The sequence below is a fragment of the Ornithodoros turicata genome, chromosome 1 (genome assembly GCF_037126465.1).
Source record: "Ornithodoros turicata isolate Travis chromosome 1, ASM3712646v1, whole genome shotgun sequence".
Taxonomy (NCBI): Eukaryota; Metazoa; Arthropoda; class Arachnida; order Ixodida; family Argasidae; genus Ornithodoros; species Ornithodoros turicata.
Genome location: NC_088201.1, coordinates 62,269,161 through 62,294,630, shown reverse-complemented (window position 1 = coordinate 62,294,630; position 25,470 = coordinate 62,269,161). Strand labels below are relative to the sequence as shown.

The 25,470-nt window shown below is 43.7% G+C and overlaps 1 protein-coding gene across 3 annotated transcripts in view; it reads left to right on the top strand.

Annotated features, from left to right (window-relative positions):
- The window catches only part of LOC135378300 (protein virilizer homolog), a 70,768-nt gene that overhangs the window by 24,428 nt on the left and 20,870 nt on the right, over nucleotides 1-25,470 (top strand). For all 3 annotated transcript variants that reach the window (XM_064611294.1, XM_064611293.1, XM_064611292.1), the window contains 16 exons: nucleotides 660-825; nucleotides 904-1,078; nucleotides 2,875-2,972; nucleotides 4,284-4,458; nucleotides 6,036-6,150; nucleotides 6,314-6,469; nucleotides 8,799-8,942; nucleotides 9,083-9,289; nucleotides 14,850-14,935; nucleotides 15,024-15,170; nucleotides 16,416-16,511; nucleotides 18,050-18,122; nucleotides 19,374-19,510; nucleotides 20,746-20,854; nucleotides 24,359-24,683; nucleotides 24,765-24,855. In XM_064611294.1, the coding sequence (XP_064467364.1) occupies nucleotides 660-825; nucleotides 904-1,078; nucleotides 2,875-2,972; nucleotides 4,284-4,458; nucleotides 6,036-6,150; nucleotides 6,314-6,469; nucleotides 8,799-8,942; nucleotides 9,083-9,289; nucleotides 14,850-14,935; nucleotides 15,024-15,170; nucleotides 16,416-16,511; nucleotides 18,050-18,122; nucleotides 19,374-19,510; nucleotides 20,746-20,854; nucleotides 24,359-24,683; nucleotides 24,765-24,855 (2,300 nt within the window). The remainder of the gene's footprint in view (nucleotides 1-659; nucleotides 826-903; nucleotides 1,079-2,874; nucleotides 2,973-4,283; nucleotides 4,459-6,035; nucleotides 6,151-6,313; nucleotides 6,470-8,798; nucleotides 8,943-9,082; nucleotides 9,290-14,849; nucleotides 14,936-15,023; nucleotides 15,171-16,415; nucleotides 16,512-18,049; nucleotides 18,123-19,373; nucleotides 19,511-20,745; nucleotides 20,855-24,358; nucleotides 24,684-24,764; nucleotides 24,856-25,470) is intronic.

Here is a 25,470-nt window from a genome sequence, read left to right as displayed (position 1 = left end):
TAAGGTGAACAGAGTGAGTTTGCATTCTGACCCACACATGCATCTATGGGCAATACAGCCTGGAATGTTGCAGTCATAGCTTACCTTGGGAATGCAGTCATTAGAGGTGCATGATGGCAACACCAGTTTCTGTCCTCTGGTTCGTGCATTGTTACAATGAAAGATGGTAGAAGCTGCACTCTGAATTGTCAGGTCACAAATGGAAGTGCGTTACTGTTACAGGTGTGCATGGGGGTTTTGTTTTGTTACATGTTTTTAGGGAAAAGGTCATGGCAACATCATATGATGGCCAGCGAAAACACTTCCAAAGCAATGAAGAGAAACACTTCCAAAGCATGTGGTGATTGGTGCAGATGGTGCAGAAACTGTCGTTAAAGCTTATTGCTCTTGCTGTCAATCCCAGAGTTCCTGGCTAGCTTGTCCTCGTCTCTCTTGCTTGTGTCCCGGGGCTTGTTGCCCACTTTGGAATTCCTTTTGTCATGCTAGACTTTTTCGTTCTCTCTCGCTCTCTTTTTTTTTTTTCGTTTTGTGTAAAATTGTGACATTGCACAATTAAGATCTGGATGAATCCCCTCTACTCGAAGTTAAGTGATATCTACTAATTAGGGCAGTGCAACACTTGCAAACAAGAAAAATAAAAAGAAGTGGTTTCTTTGCAGGTGACCTCTATGAAACGAAGAAATCTGAACTGATGTCTGGATACCAAATATTGATGAAACTTCTCTTCCTGAAACAGTCCACCAGAGCCACCGTTGCTCTGACAGCCCTCTTGAAGAAGCTTCATCTTTGTGACCTGCTCAGAAAGCTGTGTGGCACGATCACCAAGTGAGTGTTGCGCAGTAAAGAGCCTAGAAACCTTTTAAACCCGATGACGAGATGTATTCATGAAAGAACTTTCTGCAGGATTGCCAAAAGTACCAAAGTTCGTGAGACAAAGGAGAAAGATGCAGAAGGCAATGAACAGACTCAAATTGAATTTGATGTGGCAAGAGGTGAAATAGGGGAAGAGGAATTGAATCGAGTTGCTGTGTCACTCAACCTACTCTGCCGCACATACAAGCACGCTTGTAGAGAACTGGTATGTTGATAATCATGATTCTTCCTCTACTTGTCGTTTTGTGTAGTTGTCAGAACTGATGCAGCCCATGAGCTTCAAATGTGGAGGTTGTTTGTTAAAGGGACTTTTATTGTGGCTCTGCTCATATGTCTATAATTTGAATATAGAAAACTGCTTTAGAATTGAATGTACTGCAAAGAGTGTTAAAAAATCATTCAAGTACATTGTCTACAGACTTGTGCCCGTTACCAAAAAATAGGAACTAAATACCGTTACCCGTTACTTCAGAAAAAAGTAACTAAATACGTTACTCGTTACCAACATACAAAAGTAACGAGTTCTCGGTACTCACAGGTAACGAGTTACTTTTACGTTACCGCTGCATAGTTAAAGGAGCCAACAAACATGCCGTCACTTGCCTTCAACTCATTATCAATGAGAAATTGCACTTCACAAGAAGCTGATACTCGAAATTTACATCAGTGATCTTCGTTCTCTTTCGTGTGAAGACATCTGCTGCAGAAGTGAGGGTGATAGGAGGTTATGAAAACACAAGAAAAGACACTGGTTTTCGTGCCACCGATCACCAACGGTTCCCAAAAACAGACGAGGGGCTGCGTCATAATTTAGGGTGCTCAGAAGCTTAGCAAAGACAAGAAAAGGCTAGAAGTCGAAACGCGTTTTTTGTAGCCATGGCACAATTGGTGCCCATTCTTGGGAAGGAGTGATGGTCGGGGATCAAGGAAACAAGAAAAACGACAAGGGCTTTCGTTTAAGACGATTCAGCACCTCAACAGCACACCCAGCGAGGGACTGCAATAATACTTTGAGTCGCACGTGGTCGTGGGTCACGTAGGTCCACGCATTGCGCCACATGGAGTGCCGAAATGTGCTCCCCTGCGCTGAAAAAAAGGAACGAGTAACGTGAGTAACGAGTTACCAATTTTTGTAACTGAATCGTTACTTCGTTACCAAAAAAAAAGTAACCGTTACCAAGTAACGAGTTAGGCACAACTCTGATTGTCTATTTATTATATTATGTATATTATATTATATTATATTGGTAGTATGTAGCATTTTTTTTGTTGTTTTTTGGTAAAGGCAACCAAAAAGTATTCACATATTAGAAAAGGGATTAAACTCTTTTCTTTTTTCTTTTGTGGTTCCTTGATTAGCAGCATTTTGTTGATATTTCTAGACCACTAGACAGCTAGTCGACAGCGACGTGTATTTTTACTGGGGACTAACTGGACCGAACCAACAAGACTTAAGCACAAACCCTCGCATGACCTTGCTTCATTTTTGTGGAAAATCTTCTTGCTACAGCAAGCAAGTTTTGAACCAGTGTCCTTCGGTTGAATCAGATACCTTACCACATTGCTATGAACGGACTGCTGTGTAGCCATGCATACAACTGGGGGGAAAAAGGCTGCGTGCGAGCTCACTTGATTTGCTGTGGATGTTTAGTTTCCAGTCAAATGTATTTTCGGTTGAATATTCAATTTGGTTTTTGAAACTATGAAGAGTGTTCAAAAATCATTCCTGTGTTGAAAATTTTTCTATCTTAACACATTGGAACGAGTCCCCAAAGCCCATTAAGTAGTACATAGTGTACATTGAATGCTACTGCTGTATGGAGTGTTTCAGGCTGCAAAAGAGAACATTATGCAGGTACTTAATGACTGGTTGGTGTTTCTTGAGAGTACCATTCTCAGATGTTTTTTCTGTATTGTGATAATAGTGGTGAACTGAATCTCTTGATACTTGCATGCTTCCAGGTTCGTCTGCGATAACGTTCTTTATGCTTGTGCTTCCAGGCTCAACCACTAAGATACCTTCCAGCACAAAGCCGTTTCGAATTACCTAAAACACTGTATGATCCATACCCAGGCCTCTTCAGAATGTTCAAAGAGAAGTGAGTAATATATTGTTTAACACCACCGGAACCTTGTATTCCATTACAAATGCAAACTGTGATGCTGCGCTCTGTTCGGACTTTGTTTTTGAGGGTCGCTTGCCATTCTGCTTTGAATCGCTACTCATCTGAAAAGTCAAAATCCCACACTAGTTTTTGAACTACCTGTCATTTTGACTGATGTTAAATTGTGCAGGCTCCACAATGCCATTGCAAGTTCAAAGTGGTGTAAAAAACTTCCACACTGTCTCTACAACAAGTTTTGAGAAATGTGATGTCCCCTTCAAAATAATCATCTTGAAAAGTGATGCAACAGGCCCAGCTGTTCTGTCTATGGAACGCCTTCTGAAAGCCCTCATAACCTTGTGCTGCTCAGTGCCGTCCCCCTGTCTTCCTGAATCTCCTGAACTATGACCTTTCTTTGATTTTAGTCTTCATTCTAGAGATGATTAACCATGTGATAGCAACCGTATTGTTTTGCTGCAAAATTTCTTCACTTTAATGGATGTATATGCAGCTTCGTCACGATGGGTTATCTAGCTCCCAGCGGTCCATTACTCTCTGGATTAGAACATGACACGGTCCCACAGACACTTCAGCATTCCAATGTAGCACTGATTGCCTGTGCTTGTGAAACAGGTTTCTGGTGCTTTCCCATGAACACAGCCTTTGTTCCTAGGCCGGAAAAAATGCGCTTGTGTGTTGGAAAGTCACGACGAATCACTTCGTGGTAACCGATAATAGGCTAGGAAAATGGGGAAGCCTACTTCGTTGTAAACGCAGGATCCCCATAGAAATAAAGCGTGACCAACCAAATCAGACAGAAAACTCGCAATAACCGTTAATTCACACTAACGATGTTCGCTGTAGCGATGTTCGACTGTATTCACATTTTCTTGGTCATGTTTAGAATGTCTGTGCTGCTTGCATATTTATGTTTAATGCCTCTGTTCATGCCTGAAGTATACTCTCGAAATGCTTGATGAAACAGTAACGTTTGTGCCTCTTATGCGTGTTTGCCAGTTTTTACGCGAATCTTGATTGCAAGCATGTTAGTGTTGCGCGTCATCCTGTGATGTGAGGGCTGTGCGTTACATGGCTCAGAAGTGCAGCAGAGAATCAGAATACAGCTGACGTGGAAGGATCTGTTTCTTGGCACACTAGTGTCTGCTATGTTGCACCCCCATGCAGTGTTGCCACTTTGTACGTTTGTCACACAAACCCAACTACATTACTCAGACTGAAGAACAACTAGATGCACTCAGTAAACTTAACTTTATTTATAACACGATTGATTTGTCTACTTTGCAGTCACCTGCTGGAGATGCTGTGCATTCTGGTTTCATCCCCACTCAGTGCACCTCATACTGGCATAATGAAAGCGGTCCAAGACATTCTTGCAGAACTCTCAAACACTTGCTCTGGAATGTTGTTCCTGCTGTCCGATGTTAACTTGGCGAACTGTTTACACAGGGCGCTGCTTCAGGTTAGCATAAAATATGTGCATTCCATCATTTGATGTGAAAAGTAGGACGTCTGGAGTAACCAAGTACTTGAATTTTGGTTGCATTCAAAGGCAAGATGCTATATTTTATTCTTAAAGCGTGTCAACCCTCATCTCTCACCCAGGAACAACTCTTAAGGTCCATTTTAGGGTTCTTGATTATGGCACTGGATTACGGGAAAAGAAAGGAAAAAAAGTGAACATAAAATGAACCAGACAGTTTTATCAAAAAATGCCACCAGGGAGGCTTTTCCCCCAACATCTACACCATGAGTGATTTTCATCACACTAAGGACACTGGAAACTGATGTTCTGATGTTTCTGATGTCTTCTGATGTTCAGTGACTTCCTTCATTGTCATAAGGACACTGTCATGCAAAATACGCAGATTAGGGCACCACTTGCGACACATCACGTGTTGGTAGCTCCTTTCAATGCATTGTGCTCCGCTTGCCTTGATTTGTACCCAGTGATGCACAGTGAGGAGGGAATATATGTGTGGTTGAGAGACATGGGTGTGTGGATGTTTTTCTAGCTGTCGGCCTGACTTTTTAGGGTTAAACCCGTATCCGCCCGATATTTACCCCCCGAACGAAATCTGTAAAATTCGGGTATAACCCGAATCTACCCGAAAACATCCGGGTCGCGTGGCACACTCATAAGCGTGCATTAAAATAAAGTTTGATAACATTTATAAACATTAGTTCCATGTTAAGACAAATTTTTATTAAACAAAAAAAAAATCACCCGAATACACCCGAATTCCTGACGACAGAATATGCCGTAACGGAATTTAACCCGAATACACCCGAATTTTCAAATGAAAAATATCACCCGACATTTACCCCCCGAATTTGGCCAAAAATAAAACCCGAAAAAGTCAGGCCCTACTCATAACCTGGTGTCACCGTTGCTTGCAAATGCGCAGGTTATAATTAGGGCCTGACTTTTTCGGGTTTTATTTTTGGCCAAATTCGGGGGGTAAATATCGGGTGATATTTTTCATTCGAAAATTCGGGTGTATTCGGGTTAAATCCCGTTACGGCATATTCTGTCGTCTGGAATTCGGGTGTATTCGGGTGATTTTTTTTGTTTAATAAAAATTTGTCTTAACATGGAACTAATGTTTAGCAATGTTATCAAACTTTATTTTAATGCACGCTTATGAGTGTGCCACGCGACCCGGATGTTTTCGGGTAGATTCGGGTTAAACCCGAATTTTGCAGATTTCGTTCGGGGGGTAAATATCGGGCGAATACGGGTTTAACCCTAAAAAGTCAGGCCCTAGTTATAATGGCAACTTCTAAGCATTTGTATCCGTCAGCATAAAATTCCATATGCTAGCTTTTACACCGCAGTGCAGGTTTCTCTGCATAAGCATAAGCTAGATGCGATCTCGTCTGTATTCCACTCGTATAAGAAACGTAGTTGTTGAGACAGCGTTCTTCACAGCTCCAGATGCTTTCAGGTTGCAACGTGTGTTTAATTCTACTGCAGTTTGCACTTGGTTGTACAGATTGTAAGAAGGACATAAGCACATATTCTCCGAATACTTGTAGGATGATGTCCAAGACAGCGATAACTCTGGTGTCAGCCACCAAGTTGGCATGCACTTTGTGTACCATCTACAGGCGTTGCGGTTTGTTGACCACCTTCTAGCACATCATGATAAAGGTAACGCAGAAATTATCCTTTCGGTGGGAATGTTTATATTCAGACATTCCTCCAGGAATGAGAGTCCTGCAGTATGGCAATCTTAGCGTGAGACACCGCATTAATTTATTTGATCATTAGGCACGTGAAAACATTATTTCAGGGTTTGTAATCTGTCTTTCAGAGGATCTGAAGGAGGAGTTAGACGACACAGAAGTTGTGTCCAGCCTACACCACTTGTACACCATGATATTTACCGATATTGGAAAGTCAGCTGTGGTCAATGTTTTGAGCATGGGCCACAATTTGGACGCTCTTGTTCCTTTTCTCAGAGTCACAGGTATGTTCATAGGACAGTGTAGATCGTACATTGTTGTTGTGCTCACTTCTTTCACAAATATTCATGACATTAGTCAATAGTGTGATATAGCCAGCGAAAGTTGTCAAATCACGTCAGTCAAACAATTTATTGACCCCAAAATGTGCCTGGGAGGAGCAAGGTTATGGGGGGAAAAAAAGTAAGCACACATTCGAGACAACTAAATAAATATACACCATGAAAAATGCCAAAATTAACTAGGAATACATGTGGCAGCAAAGGAGGGTATTTCTACTTTTAGTATCCTGGTTAAGCAGTTTTAACTACAGTCGCCGACCGATTTTTCGGACGACTTCTAAAAGCCACAAAATCGGTCCGAACTATCGAGCAGTCCGAATTTTCAGTCAATGACACAAATCTCTCCCAAAATGATTTTTATTAAAGAAAACTCAGAGGCACAAAAAAACTATCAATGCGCGTATGCTTCACTTCGTGTATGCGAGAAATGGCGTCGCAATGTATTTCGGCTAATGTCACGTTGTCACGGTAGACATTTCCGAGCGTACCCACGGTCGCAAGTATTGCTGCCGTTGAAGAAGTAGCCATAGCACTCGCGTCATCGTCGTCGTTATCATCGGAGCCTTCCGCTGGCACGTCGAGGACTTGTGAAACGATTTGCCCATCAATCATTTCGGCACAAAATTCTGCACGATCATCCACTTCGGCGTACGTTTCAAACGTTACACTTGCAGGTATTGTCATACCTGAGCTTCGGAGGTCCTCTACCAATGCCCGGCTGTCCGTTGTCGCCGCCATTGCCGATGGCAATACCAACGGTGCTCGTACTCCGTACTTGTCCTAGCAAAATCCGGCGTGACGAAAACTGTTCACTATATCCTCCCCTCCACTGCTTCCCACGAGTCGGCAAGAATATGAAGCGCGGCGACAAGCGTAACGTTATAGTTAGTTTCGTTTCCGTAGCACAGCACAACACACGAGAGCAGGCGGGACCGGTAGAGAACCTCGAGATTTTTTATGATTCCTTGGTCCATGGGCTGCAGGACACTTGTTGTATTCGGAAGAAAGAATTCTAAACGTATCGGCATCATCGACGCCGAAGACGATGTTGACGGTACTGCCGTCGCCGTTGAAGAATCAGTCGCGGTCTTAGCTGGTGTCTGTGCCGCCGACAAGCTCGCGTCTTCATCACATTCGTCAGTATCCACGAAGTCGATCGAGACACCCTCAGAATCACTTTAAGGCACGGACATCATTTCATGGTTTCACTTGTTGTCTCCAACAATAGCTTGTTTGTAGGTGCTTGTGGCACGTGTGCATGATCTCATCAGTGGTGCGCGCGCGTAAACTCCGCCTCCACGCGTGCTTCCTGCGCACCGTCAGCAAAGGCGAAGGGAAAGAAGAAGAAGGGGAAAAAAAACAAAAAACAAAGGCGATTATGTACGAAAAATCGAACCGTACCTGCGAAAAACGGTCCGAATTTTCGGACGTCAAAATACATTGGCTCAATGGAGCATCTGATAAAAACACAACTTTTGTCCTAAATATTGGAAAGTCAGAATTTTTGGAGTCCGAAAAATCGGTCGGCGACTGTAATTGCTGTACGCTAATGCAGCTAGCACTGAGGTGTGTCTTGTTTGTTTGACTTCACTGTGTTCATCTTAAGGATAGTCCTCAGTAACTTCCCACAAGCTATTTAATTTTCGTTTTTCAGACGTCTCACTGCAAAACCCTGAACTACTAATCTGTTTGTGGCATTGACCTATATTTGACATCTAATCGGCATTTGTATGGTACACAGCCGCAATGAAATGTTCTTGAACTTGAGGAAGACTCTCACATGTATGCTCTTGCAAGCATGATGTTTGTGACGCCTTGTCGTATGGCACAATGTCTATTTAAAGCAACTCATGACTATGCAATCATTGTGAAGCAATGAGATGTAAAATTCTTTCACGCTTTCTAATGGGTGCACAGCTGAAAGTGCTGTGGTGGTTTACAGGCTTTTTTTAGCGTGTTTTAGAGTCCCTTATATATTCCTTCCCACTTGCTCAAGAAACACAGTGATTCTTGTGGTCATTTATATGCTGCAGTATGTAGTAAGTAACCAACTGACAAGTACAATAATAGAAGTACGCAAAGGGGTGGACCTCTCGGCACTGGAAGTAGGAGGGATGACATGTTCTGCCAGCATTGGTACACATAGTGCGTTGTAAAGGTGCCCCTATAAATGTTGACGTCCTTCAGTTTTTCTCGTAAAATGCTATACCGATTTTCAAAGAGGCAAAGTTCTTACAAAATCCAGTACATCAGTAATCCCTACATTTTGCAGGTGATCCAGACTTCGATCCAAAGCTGTGCAAATCTGTGTGTTCCGGTTACGCCACTGAACTTGTGCTACTCACTGTCCACTACTCGGACAGTGTCATGTTTCTCCAGAACTATTCCGATGTTCTGTATGAACTCAGCCAACAAGGTAAGTTAATAGTCGTGTAAATACGTTGATTCAGGCTGAAAGGAATAATCACAAAGTATACGAAGTGATGCTTGAAAAATATTGGTGCTGTCAATGTTTGCGCACATTGCGAGAAAGTGAATGTTGAATATCCTTTCTAGAATCTACTCCACGCCTTCTGGAGCTTGGGTTGTGGATGGAACCCACGTGTAAACTAAGTTCGTACAACCACGAGGGGGTCACGCATCTAATGGGTTGCGTGAAGAAGAGTGCTGAGCACGCTGCTTCACTTCCTCCCGAGCTTGTGACCGCACTCCGCATCTTGCGGCACCTCGGGCTGCCATCAAACTTCCGCACAAGAGAAGCCGGTAAGGGTTGTTTACGTACTCTACTGCTGAAATAACTTACAGCAGGGAAGAAAGAGAAAGGAGCTGCATGACTATTCGTGCATGATTTCTATGGGTGCTCAAACACTATACATAGGGCCTGATTTTTTTTGGTTATATTTTCCAGCAAAATCCCGGGGTAAATATCGGGTTATATTTTGCTTCAATAATTCGGGTGTAAACGAGTTGAACTGAACCTGATTCAACCTAATTCTGGTTGAATCGAGTTGGATCAGACGTAAATCTTTGGTTTACTCAGCATAATACACATGACACACCAGTAGACGCAGTGCATCAGTATTTAGTAGGGCTGTGCGAGTACTCGAAATTTCGAGTTCGAGTCAAGTCGATCTCATACTCGACTCGACAAATGATGACTCGTCAACTTTCGAGTACTCGATATCGTTTCGAGCTCGATTTAGATCCACATTAAAATCCATCACATATAGGATATAACCTGTCACAACGATTCATTCCACCATTTGGAACCACTCATTTGGCGCAACCGCGATCGCTGTCACAATTCCGCAGTCTTCTTTTCACTGTTAGCTTCGGCTAACCTCGACTTGGCTACAGACTGAGTAGTGGCTATGAATGGCAAACCGGCTTCAACTGGCTACTGGTGGCCATGGAGGCGTCTCGCGTGCGGAAGGGTATCCGACATGGGAGCAGCGCACTTCGTAGTTTCGTTTCTTCGGCCGGAGAGTTTGTTTCGGTTCTACTAGTTCATAAAACTCAGAGATGCCTGACAAGAGTGAAGAAAGTGCATCTGCACACAACCGAAAAGGGCTGGAAGCCTTGTGTAGGACTACGAAAATTTCCGGTGCGAACGCTTCCTTATCGCGCCCATAGCGAGTTGATCACCGGTGATCGACGCTTTATGAGCGGCGCTACTCGGTCCCTAAAGTAGATTTGGACAAGTGGTCTCATTTGTTAGATACTATAAACACTACAGAATGATTTCCATTTTCACTTTTATCTCTCTCCTTGTGGTAGTGATTTATGAAGTTGGCCCTGTGCCAAGGAGGCAGTGTGGAGATTCTATCTTAGTTGCGGCGTCGCGTTCCCGCGGCAGACATCTTTCGCAAATGCGCAATACTCGCATTTGAAGCATATTTGAATTAGATTTCGTTTGTTACAACGCAGATAACAACTCTGAAGGTGTTAGACAATCAGATTTTTGTCCTGCATTTGTGGGCATGTATATAACTTGCACTATTGCTGTTCTTCCTGTCTCAAAACCAACCGTAACGAATGGAAGAGTGGTGAAATAGCAATAAGTGGTACAACAGGAAAAACGAGCCTGAAACTAATGTTTTCAGCGGAAATTACTATGTTAATTTCCGTTTTATTCCTTCAATGAACTCTGTCACTCAGTTACATGAACAACATGCAGTTTTAACGTTATTTTCCACAACTCATTAACTTCTTAATCCAAAGGGTTCATATCTTCAGGTATTATTTCTGACAAAGATTGCCGCGTTTTGTATATTTTAGAACTTGTAGATTGATATTTTTGTTCAAAATACAGACATATCTTCATGAGGTTTCTGCTGTTACAGTTTTTTGGTCTCTCAAAATCAATTTTAGGAATACATGGATAGCTTTGTTTATAAAACTTACATCATTCGATAGGGCATTTACTTGGCTACATTTTCCTATATAGCAACATATTTTGAAGTGATACTGCCAGCCACAAAAAAAAAAAAAAATGTCAAACCACCGAAAAATGTGTTAAACCGCACGTTGCAGAAAGACCAGTTTTCCTACCCATAACTTTTAAATCTTTTATGGTTGCAATATTCATTTAGCAATGCTGTGCTTAGGTGGCACATTGTTTTCATAAAGCTCTTATAATCTTCATTCGTTTCATTTTTTATTAACTGTAGCACAAAATAACATTTTTAAGGGGAAGTCGGCCAAAAAGTGGTGCTACAGCAACTACTCGAACTCGACTCGATACTCGAAACAGCGATTTGGTATTACTCGAACTCGACTCGAACTCGAAAATTTTGCTGCTCGCACAGCCCTAGTATTTAGTCTATGCATCTAAGAGGCAGCGGGGTCTCTGTTTTGACAGTTTGTATTAGCATATTTATGCAATTACAACACAGTTTCCAAAGTTGTGTGTTAGTTGTGATGACTTCGGATTTCCCTGGTCCAGCAGTTTTCGGGGAAATACCAGGTTAAACCGTTTTTCCTGATTTGAATCTGGAGGTACTAAATATCGGGCATAATCGGGGATAACCCTAAAAAGTCAGGCCCTAACTATACATAGAGTCTCGTGTTTCAGGGTTAAACCCGGTAAAACCTGTTTTTAACCCCCCCCTCCCCCCACGCGATTTGCATCACCGTTATTTGGAGTAAAACCCAGAACAAGAAAAAACCGAACCAGAACTCGTGAAAGTGCAAATTCAGCCACCCATAGGGGTCCCGGAGGATGCCAAACAGCTTGCACTCATCATTGCAGCTCACCATCTCATGTTCATCTGAGGTGCAGGGGGAACTTTTTTTTTTCTTCACTCAAAAAAAGCTGTTTTTTCGCTTTTCACCCTGTTCCAGAGCTTCTAGCGAATATTCGATATTTGGAATATGAATCGAACATTTTCAGTATTTGTATCCGATTTGATTTGACGATTCTATATTCGTGGCTTTCAGATATTCGAGATTTCACGAGTGCATGAGCCTTATGCGCTAAACCCATGCAGCATTTTGAACCCACTGAGCAGTGCGTTCTGTGTTCTCACGCAAGATTGTCAAGCGCGTCTGCAAACGAGTTGACGAGTTCTCGACGGCTTCTCGCTAGTTCAGTAGGACGCGCGTTGTCCGGACCTGCTCTTGGTAACGAGCCTCAGCTAGGGAAACGCACACAATAGATGGCTGAAATTTTACGTGAGAAATTTACATTGAACGCGCAGGCACGTGAATAAAACTTGCACCTTCCACATCATAGAACTATGCAACAGCAGCGTGCGTGAATTGAGCGTATTTGAATTTTGTTTTATTTTGCACGTGCACGGGTGCAGCGATATACACGTGCAGCGATATACAGCTCTCTGAGGAGTATAATCGGCTGCAGATGCAGGAGAACTTTCAGCGAGTAATGGCTTTCACATAACGACGTCCAAATGGGACTGACCACAAATTTGCAACGGCGCTTAAGGCGTTAACGATGCGGTACGTGTCCTTGTTACTTAAAAACGCTGCATTTAGGCAGTTATTTTCTTGGCACATTTTGCTGTACATGTTTTGATCGCGTTTGATGTCTGAAAAAATGAAGACTCCACCTGCGCTACAGCAATGCACCCAATCATCATTTATTGCCGATTTACTATTTTAGGTATAGCAAAACTACACAATGCTGCTATTGCAGGGTGGTTCCCACACCGTGGAGGTTTTAATTAACTACATTTTATGAGTTTATTATACATTTTATGATTCGCAAAACAACAGTGATCACAATCAGTGGCACTGGCAATGAGGACTTTATATCACAGAACATCAATGGCCATGAATGACTGGGCTTTACATCATCAATTATGATAATCGGCAAAAACAGTGTTCCAGGGCAACTCATGGAATGACTAAATGTCTTAAGGCCTTGGATGGCCAGACTTATTTGCACTGTTCATCGTCAGTGGTGAATCTTTCCTGCCACCTGCAGCAGGGCGTGACCTGGGTGTAGCCAGGTTAAGCTTCTTGTTCTTTTTGCGGGAAAAGAAGTGCAACCGACATCTCACAAAAAAATTAAGCACTTCAGCTGTTTTCTGGATGTAGTGCGCACTGCATCCAACACTATCACCCGGACATGTGACATACATGTGAGGTACATGTGACACCTTGCAGGTTGCACGGACCTGTGCCAACTTTCTCTGCAGGGCGTACAGCTTCTTTTGTGTGTCCCACAGCTTCCGCTTTATTCGGTCAAGTTCTGCTTTTGTGCAGACGTGAATCAGTCTGACATGACTTGTTGCAGGCTTCACTGCAGGCTAGAAAAGATAAATTAATGAATGCGTCTTATTATGGTCTCTTGTTGGCTGCATTGAAGTCATGTGTTGCAACAGACAAGTTTCAACAGGTTTCTATGAATAGCAACGCGCCTTCTTTTTCACCTGATGTGCCTAGCTTGTCGGTCTTGGAACGCCGAGTTCTCCTGTTCCAACGTCGATGGGAGGCACCGAGCTTGTACTACCACTACTCATCCGTCTTCTTTTCGAGGACGGTTTCGCTGCTGGCAGCCTCCTCGTTGCACGACTTTTAGGCTTTGGTGTGCTCAAGTATTGCGGACACCCATCAAAAATTCGTGGCACGGCCCCAGGACACAGCTTTGGCCTGTCGCGAGGCATTGCGACCTTCTCTTTACTTGCTGTTCCATTCAGAGCTTCCCGTGTCACGAGGAATTTGTCCGCTCTGACGATGTCGGATGTGTCAAAGTGCTTTTCGCACACACGTGTCCATTTTGACTCAAAGCTGAAACGCGAGCCTTCTTTCCGAGGTATCGAATGCTTCCACATCTCTCGCTCGATGACATCGATCAGCAACGCGAAAAATGATACCTTTTCACCGGAATTATCATATCCCGAGCGACACGCCACGACACAACACGTCTGCAGCATGCAGAGATTAGCCGAAATCTGTTCACAGTCCAAGGATGCACGTGGATTTCAGGAAGAAGCGTCTACACTAGTCAAAACGCAGGCAGAAGAAGAGGCGTTTACCCGTATCAGCTGGTGTTTTCTCCCCAAGTAGCGACGCGCGCGCCTCCGTGCGGCGGTGGTTTGCCCTAGGCAAACCTGACCCGTTTTTCTCCGGCCCGTTGTTCCTGTTGTTCCTATTGTTCTCTGGAAAGTTTCGTGACCAGAGAGAGTAGCAAACGACCGTGGTGATATCCTATTTTGAAAGACTGCCTTCTTATGCCTCGCAGATATTGCAGTTTGGGATTTTGGTACAGTGCAATCCCGTGAATTCGAAATCTCTTAATTCCAACTTCCGGACAATTCCAACTGATGCCCGGGTCCCGGCAAAGACGTGTATTTCAATGGGAGAAAACTGCCGGTAATTCCAACATATGAATGTGCACACCAGTTTATTCGGACAATTTGCAGGGCTGCGTCCGACTGCGCATCGGCTCAGAAGCGCCGGCTGCACGCCGGTGGCCCGCTGCTGGCATGTCAAAGACACCATGACTTAGTAAATGTTAAGTTTACGTATTATGTATACGTCAGTTTCTCATAAAAACGATACTTCTGCCAGAGGAAAGAGAAGTAAGGAACGAATCACAGTAATAGTGTGCGCAAAAGCGACCGGTATTGAAGGATGCCGTTTTCTCGCCGGCGGCAAAGCAGGCAAGCCTCACGGTTTTGAGGGGATCAAGACTTCCTCTTGACTACACAGCCAAGAAAAAGGCAGCTATTTGATATTTTCTTGAATTGGGTTGACGATATTTCGCGTTTGCGGGGTTCGTGACTGGGTTGGGCTTAACATCGCAGACGATGTTTATAGAGTCACGGCTGAAAAGGCGACCGTTCCTGTATATTTGCAGATGATGAAGAAGAACTCAAGTACAAGTACGTCATCATGCAGATCTTTGCCCATGACGGTCTCTCTGTGTTCCTGGGCATCTTACAGGTAGGTCACCTGCATTGTCTTCTACTGGCTCCTGAGCTTGTTCCGTGACGCTTTTAAATCTCAAATCATGTTTGCGTAACTCTTACAGAGTGTGTCGGAAGAGTTTCTGAAACCTTTCCGTCAGTCTGCTGCTTTAGTTGGGCTCCAAGGTGCCCTGGTTGTTTCATTGGTAACACCCATCATTGGAATGCTGCAGTTCATGCTGGGCTACCTCATTTCGTGCCGAGGAACAGATGTACGTAGTCTTGTCTGTTCACTTTATTATGTGGTTAACTTGGAGGGCAGTGACTAATAATGAAAATACTTTATTATGGTGTCATTCCTCCTCTCTGAGCCTTTTCATTTGCGTTTTATTCCTTGTTTAGTCACATTTGTGCTTTCAAAATTTATGAACAAAACTTGTACAGTTCGCGTCAAAATTAACTTGAACACCGCTCCAGCCAGTGAAGTGGAAAGAGAGACAGCCTGGCAGCGGCTAGCAGAAGGCATCGCCTTCATAACGATGATCACCCCTCTAACTGGAGTGAGATGACCCAAACACCCTCCGCCGTTATTTCTTCTAAGCATCAGCAGGGTCCGCAGGTCGGAATACCGTTCAAGTTAACTCTGATGCGAGCTGTACTAATGATCTACTCTAGCATGATGCTTCGATGCATATGCTTCACTTCAAATTCAATAGAAAATACTTTCATGACACAAACACAGCAGATCTGAAAGTAACACCTTCGACCGTTCCGACACCGAGAACAGCGGTCTCGCTCTCACTAAAGGAAGTGTGCTTAATTATAAAATCGCGTAGGCCGTGTATTAGTATCACGCATCCTATCACATCTTTTCAATCGTTAAACATGGTTCTGCCCGCGTCAAAGTTCTATGATGCCCATGATTACCTATTTCAATGGCTCTACCTGAAGATCATTTTCAGAGGTACTAACAGATTTTTTTTTTTTTTTCTAGTAACAGTGTGCAACAGGATAGTATGAACAGCAGTTTAACTTTTTTCAGTATTACAAACAAAGTTGAGATGCTGCGGCGAGCGAGTAAATGTAGATTTCTTAGCCGAGAACTAAAGAAAGGAGAAAGTTTGTTTCTTGGCCATTACACCTCTGGCATTGGGATATTTGAGTACACATGATACAATACACATGACACTTCACATGATATTTGAGTACCGAAGGTGCACATGAGCACAACCGATCCCCGGAGGTCACCAAGAAACAATAATATCCTCCTCTATGTACTAGCACATCGCGGTGCTTCTCATCAGTTTGTTTTCTAAATTAAATTTTACTCGCTTTGCAGTCTGATATGTATTAGCAACAAAACAAAACAGTGTTAGCCATGGTCGTGGCACGTGTATATTCTAATTAAGAATTTCTTGATTCCATTTTTATTGTAAGACATAGGTGAAGCTCTACAGTTTCCAGAAGCCTACTTTTTTTTGCACAGGTATTGAGATTCCTTTTCCCCAAATTTTCAGTTCAAAGATCTGACTGCAGTTCCTGTACTGCTTCAAACTCATACCTTGATGAGCATGATCCCATTATCTTCATCGTGTTACAACCAGGCACAACAGGTAACTTGTTGATCCAGTTAACATCTTCCTTGTGTATTGGACCAGGATATTGCATGCGGTTGATTTCTCTCAGTAGCCAAAAACTTAGAATTGTCTATGGTCTATGTGTTATGTATGGTCTTGTCGAGCACGTTTATAATGGTATTGATAGGAACGCGAAATCCGATCGTTTGAGTTATCGGAATTGTGTCAATGAGGTAGAACGTTACACGTAGAACGCTGCTGAACATGCACGTTTATTGAGAGCGCAAAAGCATTTTATTTAGCTCTAAATTGACACTGGTTTGTGTCAAAAGGTTTTCCAAGGAAAGCATAACCGCAGATACCACGTGAGGCTTCGCACCTTTTGAGATCGACGACTTCGTCCATTGCTCGTCATCCAGTGCCGTAGTCGTCATCATTCTCAGTACCGCATTGTCCATGAGAACGTCCACGGGTAATTTGTCAACGCATGTTTGGGTGATGACACGCAATTGTCTGCCAACGAGGATTTGCACCAGTACAGAACCCATCGCGGACGCCTTCGTAGCATGCAAGGAACTAAAAGAAATATTGAGGGCGAGAGAACGATGTGGCGAGGGAGCAACCTCCTCTACTTACGAGCCCCTTCGAAGTCCCGCACGCATCTAATCCCTGTCAGCTGTGCGCGGATAAACGCACTACGTTCTCGCTTTAGCTCTCATGGAGGGTAAGGCTCTTGAAAATGCTACCTTAATTTGTTTTCAGCGGAAAATGGAATCTTGCTGTTCATTTTTCATGCGTTTTATCGGCCGCCGTGAGAATTCTGATTGCTATACGCGAGGAAACACTTTCTCTGTGATCGTTGTATCGATGTCTTGTTTACATGTACCTACTTCAATGGGTGAGCTGACGGGAACCAGCAATTTGATCGTAATATTGGTGTTATCGTTATATCAAAGATCGTAATAAATGGGCTCAACTGTGTTCATACCATGTCATACACTGCAAAAGTAAATTTCTGGAGGTGTGCGCAGGGGCAGGTATACTCGCTATTACCCACGGATACCCGCACAGTTTTGCAATTTGTGGGTAGAAATTCATTGTCACTATGGGTTGTGGTTAAAATGCGGGTCAACCCTCAATGCGTCCGGGAGTAGTGCGGGTCCCCTAAACTAACCTTTTGCGACCCTCACTTGCTAATTTTGGCATTTTCCCCAGGTTTAATCGAGAAAAAAAACCGAATAAATAAAAAAAATTTCACGTAATGCATGGTGATTTGACCATTCGCCTGAGCTCTTGTGGCTTCCACTTAAATAGCTGACAAATTGGACAGTGAACATTAAATGAAACAGCACACGTTTGTGGAAATGCGTTCTCTTTTCCGATTTGTTTTGCTGTTTTCTTATTTGTGAGTAGAAATTCAGTGCCGCTGCAGGTTGCGGGTGTACCTGCACTTCGTCTGCGTCAGACACCTCAGATTGTGGTTGTGGTTGCGGGTGTTGTATGGGTACGAATTTACTTACCTGCGCACACCTCTATAAATTTCTACACTTTGAGCACTTTGCATTCTTGCACAGGTACAAGTGGAAATTGTGGAAACCCTACTCACCTACACCCAGCCATATTTGGGTGCTGCTGAAACGGAGGAAGGTAAGAAACCTCTGTTTAGCTCATCTCAAATTCATTACAAAAGGTGTAAGGTGAACTCGGTACGACTTTTTCTTGTTTATGTGAAGATTTTGGGGTCTGTGTGTTGTCCGATGTAAAATGGGGCTGAATCAGGTTGTGGCACCTTTTGTTTAAACCAGATTGTCAAACTGAAAATTTTATCGGTTTGGTTCGGGTCCAATCATAAAGGTTGGGTTCTGACTCAGCTCCAGGGCGACCTATCTGTCGGTTCGAACCAGTTCGCGAAAAGGCTAACCGCTTCAAAACTGGTTCATTGCATAAAATACCACAGTAGGTGTTCTGAAACTGTAGGTAGAATCTGAAAAAACTTCTGACGTAGCAACACGTGCAATAACGACAACAAAGGTTTATTTTTCTTTGCACTGTTTACATACGTTTTCGGTGGTAAACATGATGGAACGCATGTAACAAAATGAACGTAGACCTTGATATGAACAGAGCCTCCATGGTTTTGGGAATAATACGTGACTAAATAATACACAAAATAAAACGTATCGATCAAGCAATCAGACAGGACCTCTTTTCATTCATGCATGACTACTTTACAAATGAACGCAGCAGGATAGAATAATCTAGAGTGGCAGCGTCTCTTTTAGGTGACAGCATGTATTCCAGTTCAGAAAATGCTCGTTCCATGCTCACTTGCATTGCTTGGTCTTCCACTTGTGCTGCTGTGCCTCACAGACAGCGTAATCATAAACAAGCTGTAAAAGTCAGCCCTGAGTAACCTTGAAAAATATTAAAGGTCAAAGTACCTCACATAAGCAATTTCAGTGTTTCTGAACTGCTGTTTGAAAAACTGGAAAAACTTCGGTCTCATTTCCCTGCGCGATAACAGCCACCCTGGAGCACTGGGGGAATGTTAAGTGAACAAAATCCTTGTGTTAAGCTAACAGAATAATTTTGTTCAATTAAGAGTTCCTCATGGCCCCAAGGGTTGCTGTAATCGCGCCCGGGAACGGGACCACATTTTTTTTTCAGTGTTATTATAAAGGTTGCCCGGAGCTGTACAACTGCAGAGAACGTGTGTCGCAGAATATTCTCCAAATCTCCCACCATGTGAATTTGCAAATTATTAAGACCGCGAAATTATCCACTGATACAGTATGTGCATGTTGTGTCATTCAAGGGTAACATTAGGGCGATATTAGATTTTACCAGAGAAAATATTGCTCTAAAAGTGTTCTAAGGAACAATTTTTGGCTCGTCCAGCATTGAACAAGAGCTTGTGGACCCAGATGATACACGAAGTGCTCAAGTACACTCTGCGTGCGCCATACACCTTTATTACGGGCTTGCGGATATTGTCCGAGCTGCTGCCTCTGCCGTTGCCCCTGCAAATAAGAGAGGTAATTTTCGTGGACTTTTGACTTCACAGTTTCTCAATTTGGGGCTAGCTCAGTTTCTAACGGCAGGAGTGAAGTGTTAGTATGAGACAATATTATGTGTCAGCAGCACGACCTACTAGATTATAGCAACCATGTCATAATCAGCAAACCCAATGAGGAGCCCGTCCGCACGATCCGCTACGGGCGCTACTCATCGGCCCGCAAGATCTGCATCAGGATTGGGCGAATGAAATTTGAATTTTGAACGCACAGAAGCGGACGCACGATTGCCGTAGCAGACGACAGCAACAGTTCCTATGAAAACGTGTAGAATGATGATGATAATCAACTTTAGAAGGAAGCATCTCTTGTGGGACATCCACCGCTTGTAGTACAAAAACACTAAGGTAAGCTAAAGTACAGAGCAGTGATGGCCAGTAGTTAACTACATGTAGTTAAACTACTAGTTAAACTACCTGATTGTAGTTAAAAAGTAGTTATCAACTACTTGCAGAAATGTAGTGGCAACAACTAGTTAAACTACTATTTTGAGGAGTTAACTACAGTAGTTAGGTTACTGCAGGCACCAACTACTTCCGATTTTGCCGCAAGCTTTACGGCACGATTGTGCTTCACACTTTTACCTTGAGCTACTTGTTTGATGAGAACGGAGGTGCAGAGCAATTGTGCCGTGCGTGCATACTTCACTTTTATCACTGCTTGTAATTAATATTTAGCTGTCCAAGAACGCTATAGAATGGGATTGGTGTTGATGGACAACGTTAGGTAGTTATAGATGTAGTTAAAATACATTGCAGTAGTTAAAGTAGTAGTTTTAACTACCTTCCCTGAAAAGTAGTTGAACTACTAGTTAAACTACTCCATTGTGAAGTAGTTAGTAGTTATAGTTAAACTACCGTAGAAGTAGTTAGTGGCCATCACTGGTACAGAGTACTGTAGAAATTGAGGAAGCAGTAACCGGGCCGATGAGTAGCACCACCGCTAGCCTCCAAATGGGAAGGGGTTCTTATGACATGGTCGCTATAATCTAGTAGGTCATGGTCAGGAGTCAGGTCCTGTGCATAGGGTATATTGTAACTGATGCTATGTGTAACTAAACTGCTTTGTTTGTGTTTGTAGAAATGTCTTAGTGTGACTTGCTGTTCTTTTTGCTATGTGGCATTGTTGCACAGTGCTTTCACATACAGTGCGACAATTACATTTCTACCTGAAACAAAGCTATGGTTTACTTCTAGCCCCTCAGCAAGGAAGACTTGGAGAAAGTGATTAACAGCCGCAAACTCTGGAGTGCTCATCTTCATTCTCTGAGTGCAGATTTTCAAGAAATTGTTGGTACACTAAGCTGTAAGTTAAATTTTTATCTTCATTCTTGTCCAGTTTTGCAAGCATGGTCCACTACAAACATAACAGAGAGCTGTCTTATTCATTTTGTCATGCACGTAGCAAGATTATCTTTTCCAAAAACATGGTGTTTGCATTCTGCATCTGAAAGATTCTTCAAGAATAGTCCAATTGGCTGCTACCTGTTGTTAACACACTGTTGCAAAACTGTGCCTGCTGCGTGATAGGAGAGTGTCCACAAATAGAGCTGTTGGAGCATTGAGTTTGAAGTGATATAAGGCTCTGTTACGATGCTGAGCTTGGCCACAGGATTGGACAGGATTGGAGTTTAAATAATATGGAGATTGTGGCTCCACAAGTGTGAAACTAGCTCCTCCAGCTTACTTGTACATAGTGTTGGGATCTGGGATATCCCGAATCCCGAAATCCCGAGATCCCCGCTGTTTTTGACATCCCCAAATCCTGGGAATTTGGGATTTTTTCGCATTCGGCATTTGCAATATAAGGGCAATCCTGGAATTTTCTCAAAAAAAAATCAGAGATTTCAGGACCTGAGTGAAATACTGCAACGGTACAGGCGTCGCCACCCTTAACCGTAGCGCGGGAGCTCGTGGCCTGCTTGCATGCCAGCGCCGCCCTGTGTCGATGATGGGGTTTGCTGGGGTGGAGACTCTGGGGCCCTGGTGCACAAGCGCCCCCTCTCGACAGGTGCACGGCAAGCACGCACGGATCACCTACTCGATTAGCTATCTGCAGACACTTCAGCGATAAGAAAATCAGTGTACGAGCAAAAATATCAGTGTTTCTTTGGCATATTTGCATCCACACACACACGTTACCAAATCTTTCCTCAGCACCATGAAACAAAATAAAAAAATATGTGATAACACATATCATAGTGAACAGAACGCTCAGAGCAAACAAGGGTGAGCCTACAGTGTTTGCATATGTCTCAAACTTATTCCAGAATATTGTGCCCCTCAAGCTCGCCCTTCCGCAAACCGGCATTTAGATAAAGCGTGATAGATAATGCACACGCGAGGTTATTGTGCCTGTTTTGCGAGGGCGTAAGGTGATACTATACAGCAGGTGATCCATTCGTACCATGCCGATTACCCTGAGCTCAACCGATCGAGAGGGGGCGCTCGTGTACCATGGTCTTAGAGCCTCCACCCCAGCATCGACGCAAGGCGGCGCTGGCATGCAAGCAGGCCACGCGCTCCCGCGCTACGGTTAAGGGTGGCGACGCCTGTACTGCTGGCGCACTCACGACAGAGAACTGTTGTTTTATTTCAACGAGTTGTTTCATTTCGCGCACAGGGTTGAATGATCTACAGTTCTTTGTCCTAATAGCGTGTGAAGCACCAAAATGCGGTGTGGTGATAGGGCTTCTATTATTGACGGCTGTGACAGTCGCAGCTGGATCTCCGTGCATTGCTTTGCACTTTCCAGGGGTATCGTTGGCGTTGAACGGTATGTGGGGTGCCGCGCTCGTGAACAACAGAAAAATGAAACAAGAAATGCTGGTGATGCGATGCGATGAGCGCCTAAACGAAGAATAGCGACTTCCTGCAGGAGTCAGGCGGTTCATCCAGCGTGTGGTTTTGTTTATAGTGTGCCGAAGATTGACTGGACGTTTTCGGCCTACGTTTAGGGCCTTTTAGGTGGTCTACGAAAGACCTACACACACGTCTCCTTCAACGCAACATGAAGCACTCATTATATTATGCATTATTATGCATTACATTTTACATTACGCATGAAGCACTTACTTGGCAAATATACCATCTGGGATTTCCACAGCCAGCTTTCTCTTCAACATTAAGGAGCCTGGGGCATTCATTTCCTGTTGCTTGTCAGGTTTTGATGCTTTGATGATTTCGAAGCGTCGGTGAGGTCGAAGCGTGGTCGGTGAGTCTGTTTCGTCCAGTTCATAGTTGCCTATGCGCCATTAAACATCGTCGTCCAGTTCAAATAAACTAAGCAATGCTACACATGGCGACTACGCATAAAACTATACTCAGTCTCTTAGTTGAGGAGAATGTAAAAAAAAGGCCTCATCAGTCTTTTTACAAAAAGTGCCGCACACTAAAACACAACGGAAAGCATCAAGTTATATGAATGTTTTTATTTACATATAGAAATAGAGCGCTAAGGAGACAGAAAAAAAAAAAATTCAAGGACGCTTACGACTCCTGTAACGCGATGCCTATTGATGTCGACAGACGTCCCATTCTTGCTTTGGTCGACACTCGTGCTCCTCTCTCTGTTTTGTCCCTTGATTTGTGCAAGCAGTTACATAAAGTGACTACTCCTTTCACCGGTGCCCTAATGAGTAGTACCGCAAGCGAACCTATTTTACCTGTCGCAGTATGCACAGCTCAACTTACAATTGAAGACGTCTGTTACCCGGCTGAGTTTCTAGTTCTTCCTACTTGTTCTTATGATGTAATTCTCGGTTGGGACATTCTGTGCGACAACTCCACAATCATCGGCTGTGCCCGCCACAAGATGCATTCTATCAGCTACATGAACAGCTACTTGAACGACCTTGCAACACCTCCTGCGTTGCCGAAACTCTGTGCAATTGTCCACATGCTGCACAATCTCCCCGCTTTCCTGTTTCGCCCTCTCCTGTTTCAGAGCCGTTTTGTGTGGAGCTACGCAGACCACGGAACCACCAGTAGGTCTGCACAGAACAGCTGCCGCTGTAAAACACGTACAGGAAACGTCAGATTTACTGCACAAATGTGTCTCAGTTTTATCTCAATCCCGGGATTGATAAAATGACCCGGAATTTCCAACACTACTTGTACTGCCAAAGGATGGTTAATAGCACATACCACCAGGGGTTGGTGGGGATGATGATGCAATGACATGTGATGTCCGCAGCATCTTTTGTAGTCTTATTGGTGAGGAGTAGGTAATGGGTGGCTGTGAGACAGTGACACCTCTCTTGTCTTTGTTGACATTTTCCTGCCACTTACAAGGCCTAATGGTGCATGGCTTGGCTTGCGTGCTGATACATTTGTGGTAAAGTCAAGCTGTCGTGGGCTGGAGTTGCAATGCAGGGTGCAGAACACAGGGCATTGTAATGTCTCCTTCTCGCTTAGAAATGGTAGTACTGAAGCAGTACGTATCTTCACTTAGTCAGGGTTAAAGGGTAAGTCTGCTGGTGGTTGGGCCAGGGCACCTCCAAATTGTAGTGCAACCCGATGGGTAGAACATTGGCGATGTGCCATAACTAGGTCAACTGAAGTGTGATGTTTGCCAGGTCAAACAGTAGTTGTAGTTTGACATTAGGATGCAATGGCTGAGGTTTCATCACAGTCCAAGTTGCGAAACATCGCACTTTGTTATTGTCTTCTGGCTGCTGTTATTGTATATCATAACCCTCGAAAATGGCGAGGCAAGAGAAAATAGGCACTCTTTTTGTTTTTAGCACTTTGTGTTTTGCAGTACATAATACTCTCCTTAGTGTACCTATCGTATCCTCTGCTTTTTCAGATTCGACTTGTCCAATAGTCCAGCAGCTATTTCGCCGAATTTGCATCCAGCTTTCTGACTTGGCATCTCCATCTGCAGCAGTCACTGCCAGAGCCCTCTTGGACGTCATGTATGATTATTTTGCCGAAATGACGACACCCGTGAGCACTTTGACGGTTGGGTCTCCCGTACCGTTTGCTCAAGAGGAACTGAAGCCTACTCAGGTTCTCCCGCCAGTTAAGCCCTGCTCCGCTACAGGGGGTACCCTGGGACTCTTTGACCATATTGCGTACCTTACCACTCACCCGCCTTTCAAGGCAGCACTACTGCACGCGCTGAAGGCAACGTAAGTGTGAATGTTCCTCTCTTAGTGGCAGCACGGATCCAGTTGGTTGTAAGTGCAAAATTTCAAATTGCTGTTTTGCAGCAAGTACAGTGAACTCTTCGCCCACCTCCTGGGGCTTGTAAATCTGCCAAGCGAAGAACTGTCTCATATACATGCACAAGAGAGCATCCTGGTATGTACACTGTTTCATAATCAGGCATGATGTGATGTACAGTAGAAATTATGTATGACATGTCCTTGTGTAATAAATAGAGCCTGAAGGTTTAGGGTTTAACCCGATTCTTCCCCGAATTTGCGCCCCGAATTGAAGGTTGCCTCTTTAGGGTGAAACTCGATTTTTGCCTGGTAAATTCTCCTCGCTGAGACATCTGTAGGAATGCATACTAATTTGTTTGGCAGCAGATGCAGTTACATCACCGTTTGTACCAAACCAGTACAGTTAGTTTGAGTAACTGAGCCCGATTTCCCCCCGAATTTAGCACATTGCAAGTTTTTTCACCCGAATTTGCATGAATTTAGAGCACACGTTTATTTACCCGATTTTTACCCCCCCGAATTTAGAAAAAAATATTTCCCGGAAACTTCAGGCTCTAGTAATAAGTAGGGTTCCGCATTTTCGGCATTTATTCCTGGGGGGATCTGGCAGGCATTTCTTGGCATTTACCATATTTGCTCGCATATTAGGTGCGCTCGCATGTGGAACGTACCTCCAACTTGAGCACCCATTTGTGGTCTGTTTTTTTTTTTTTTTTTCACGCGCAAAAGACGCACCCAGAGTTTTGTATCG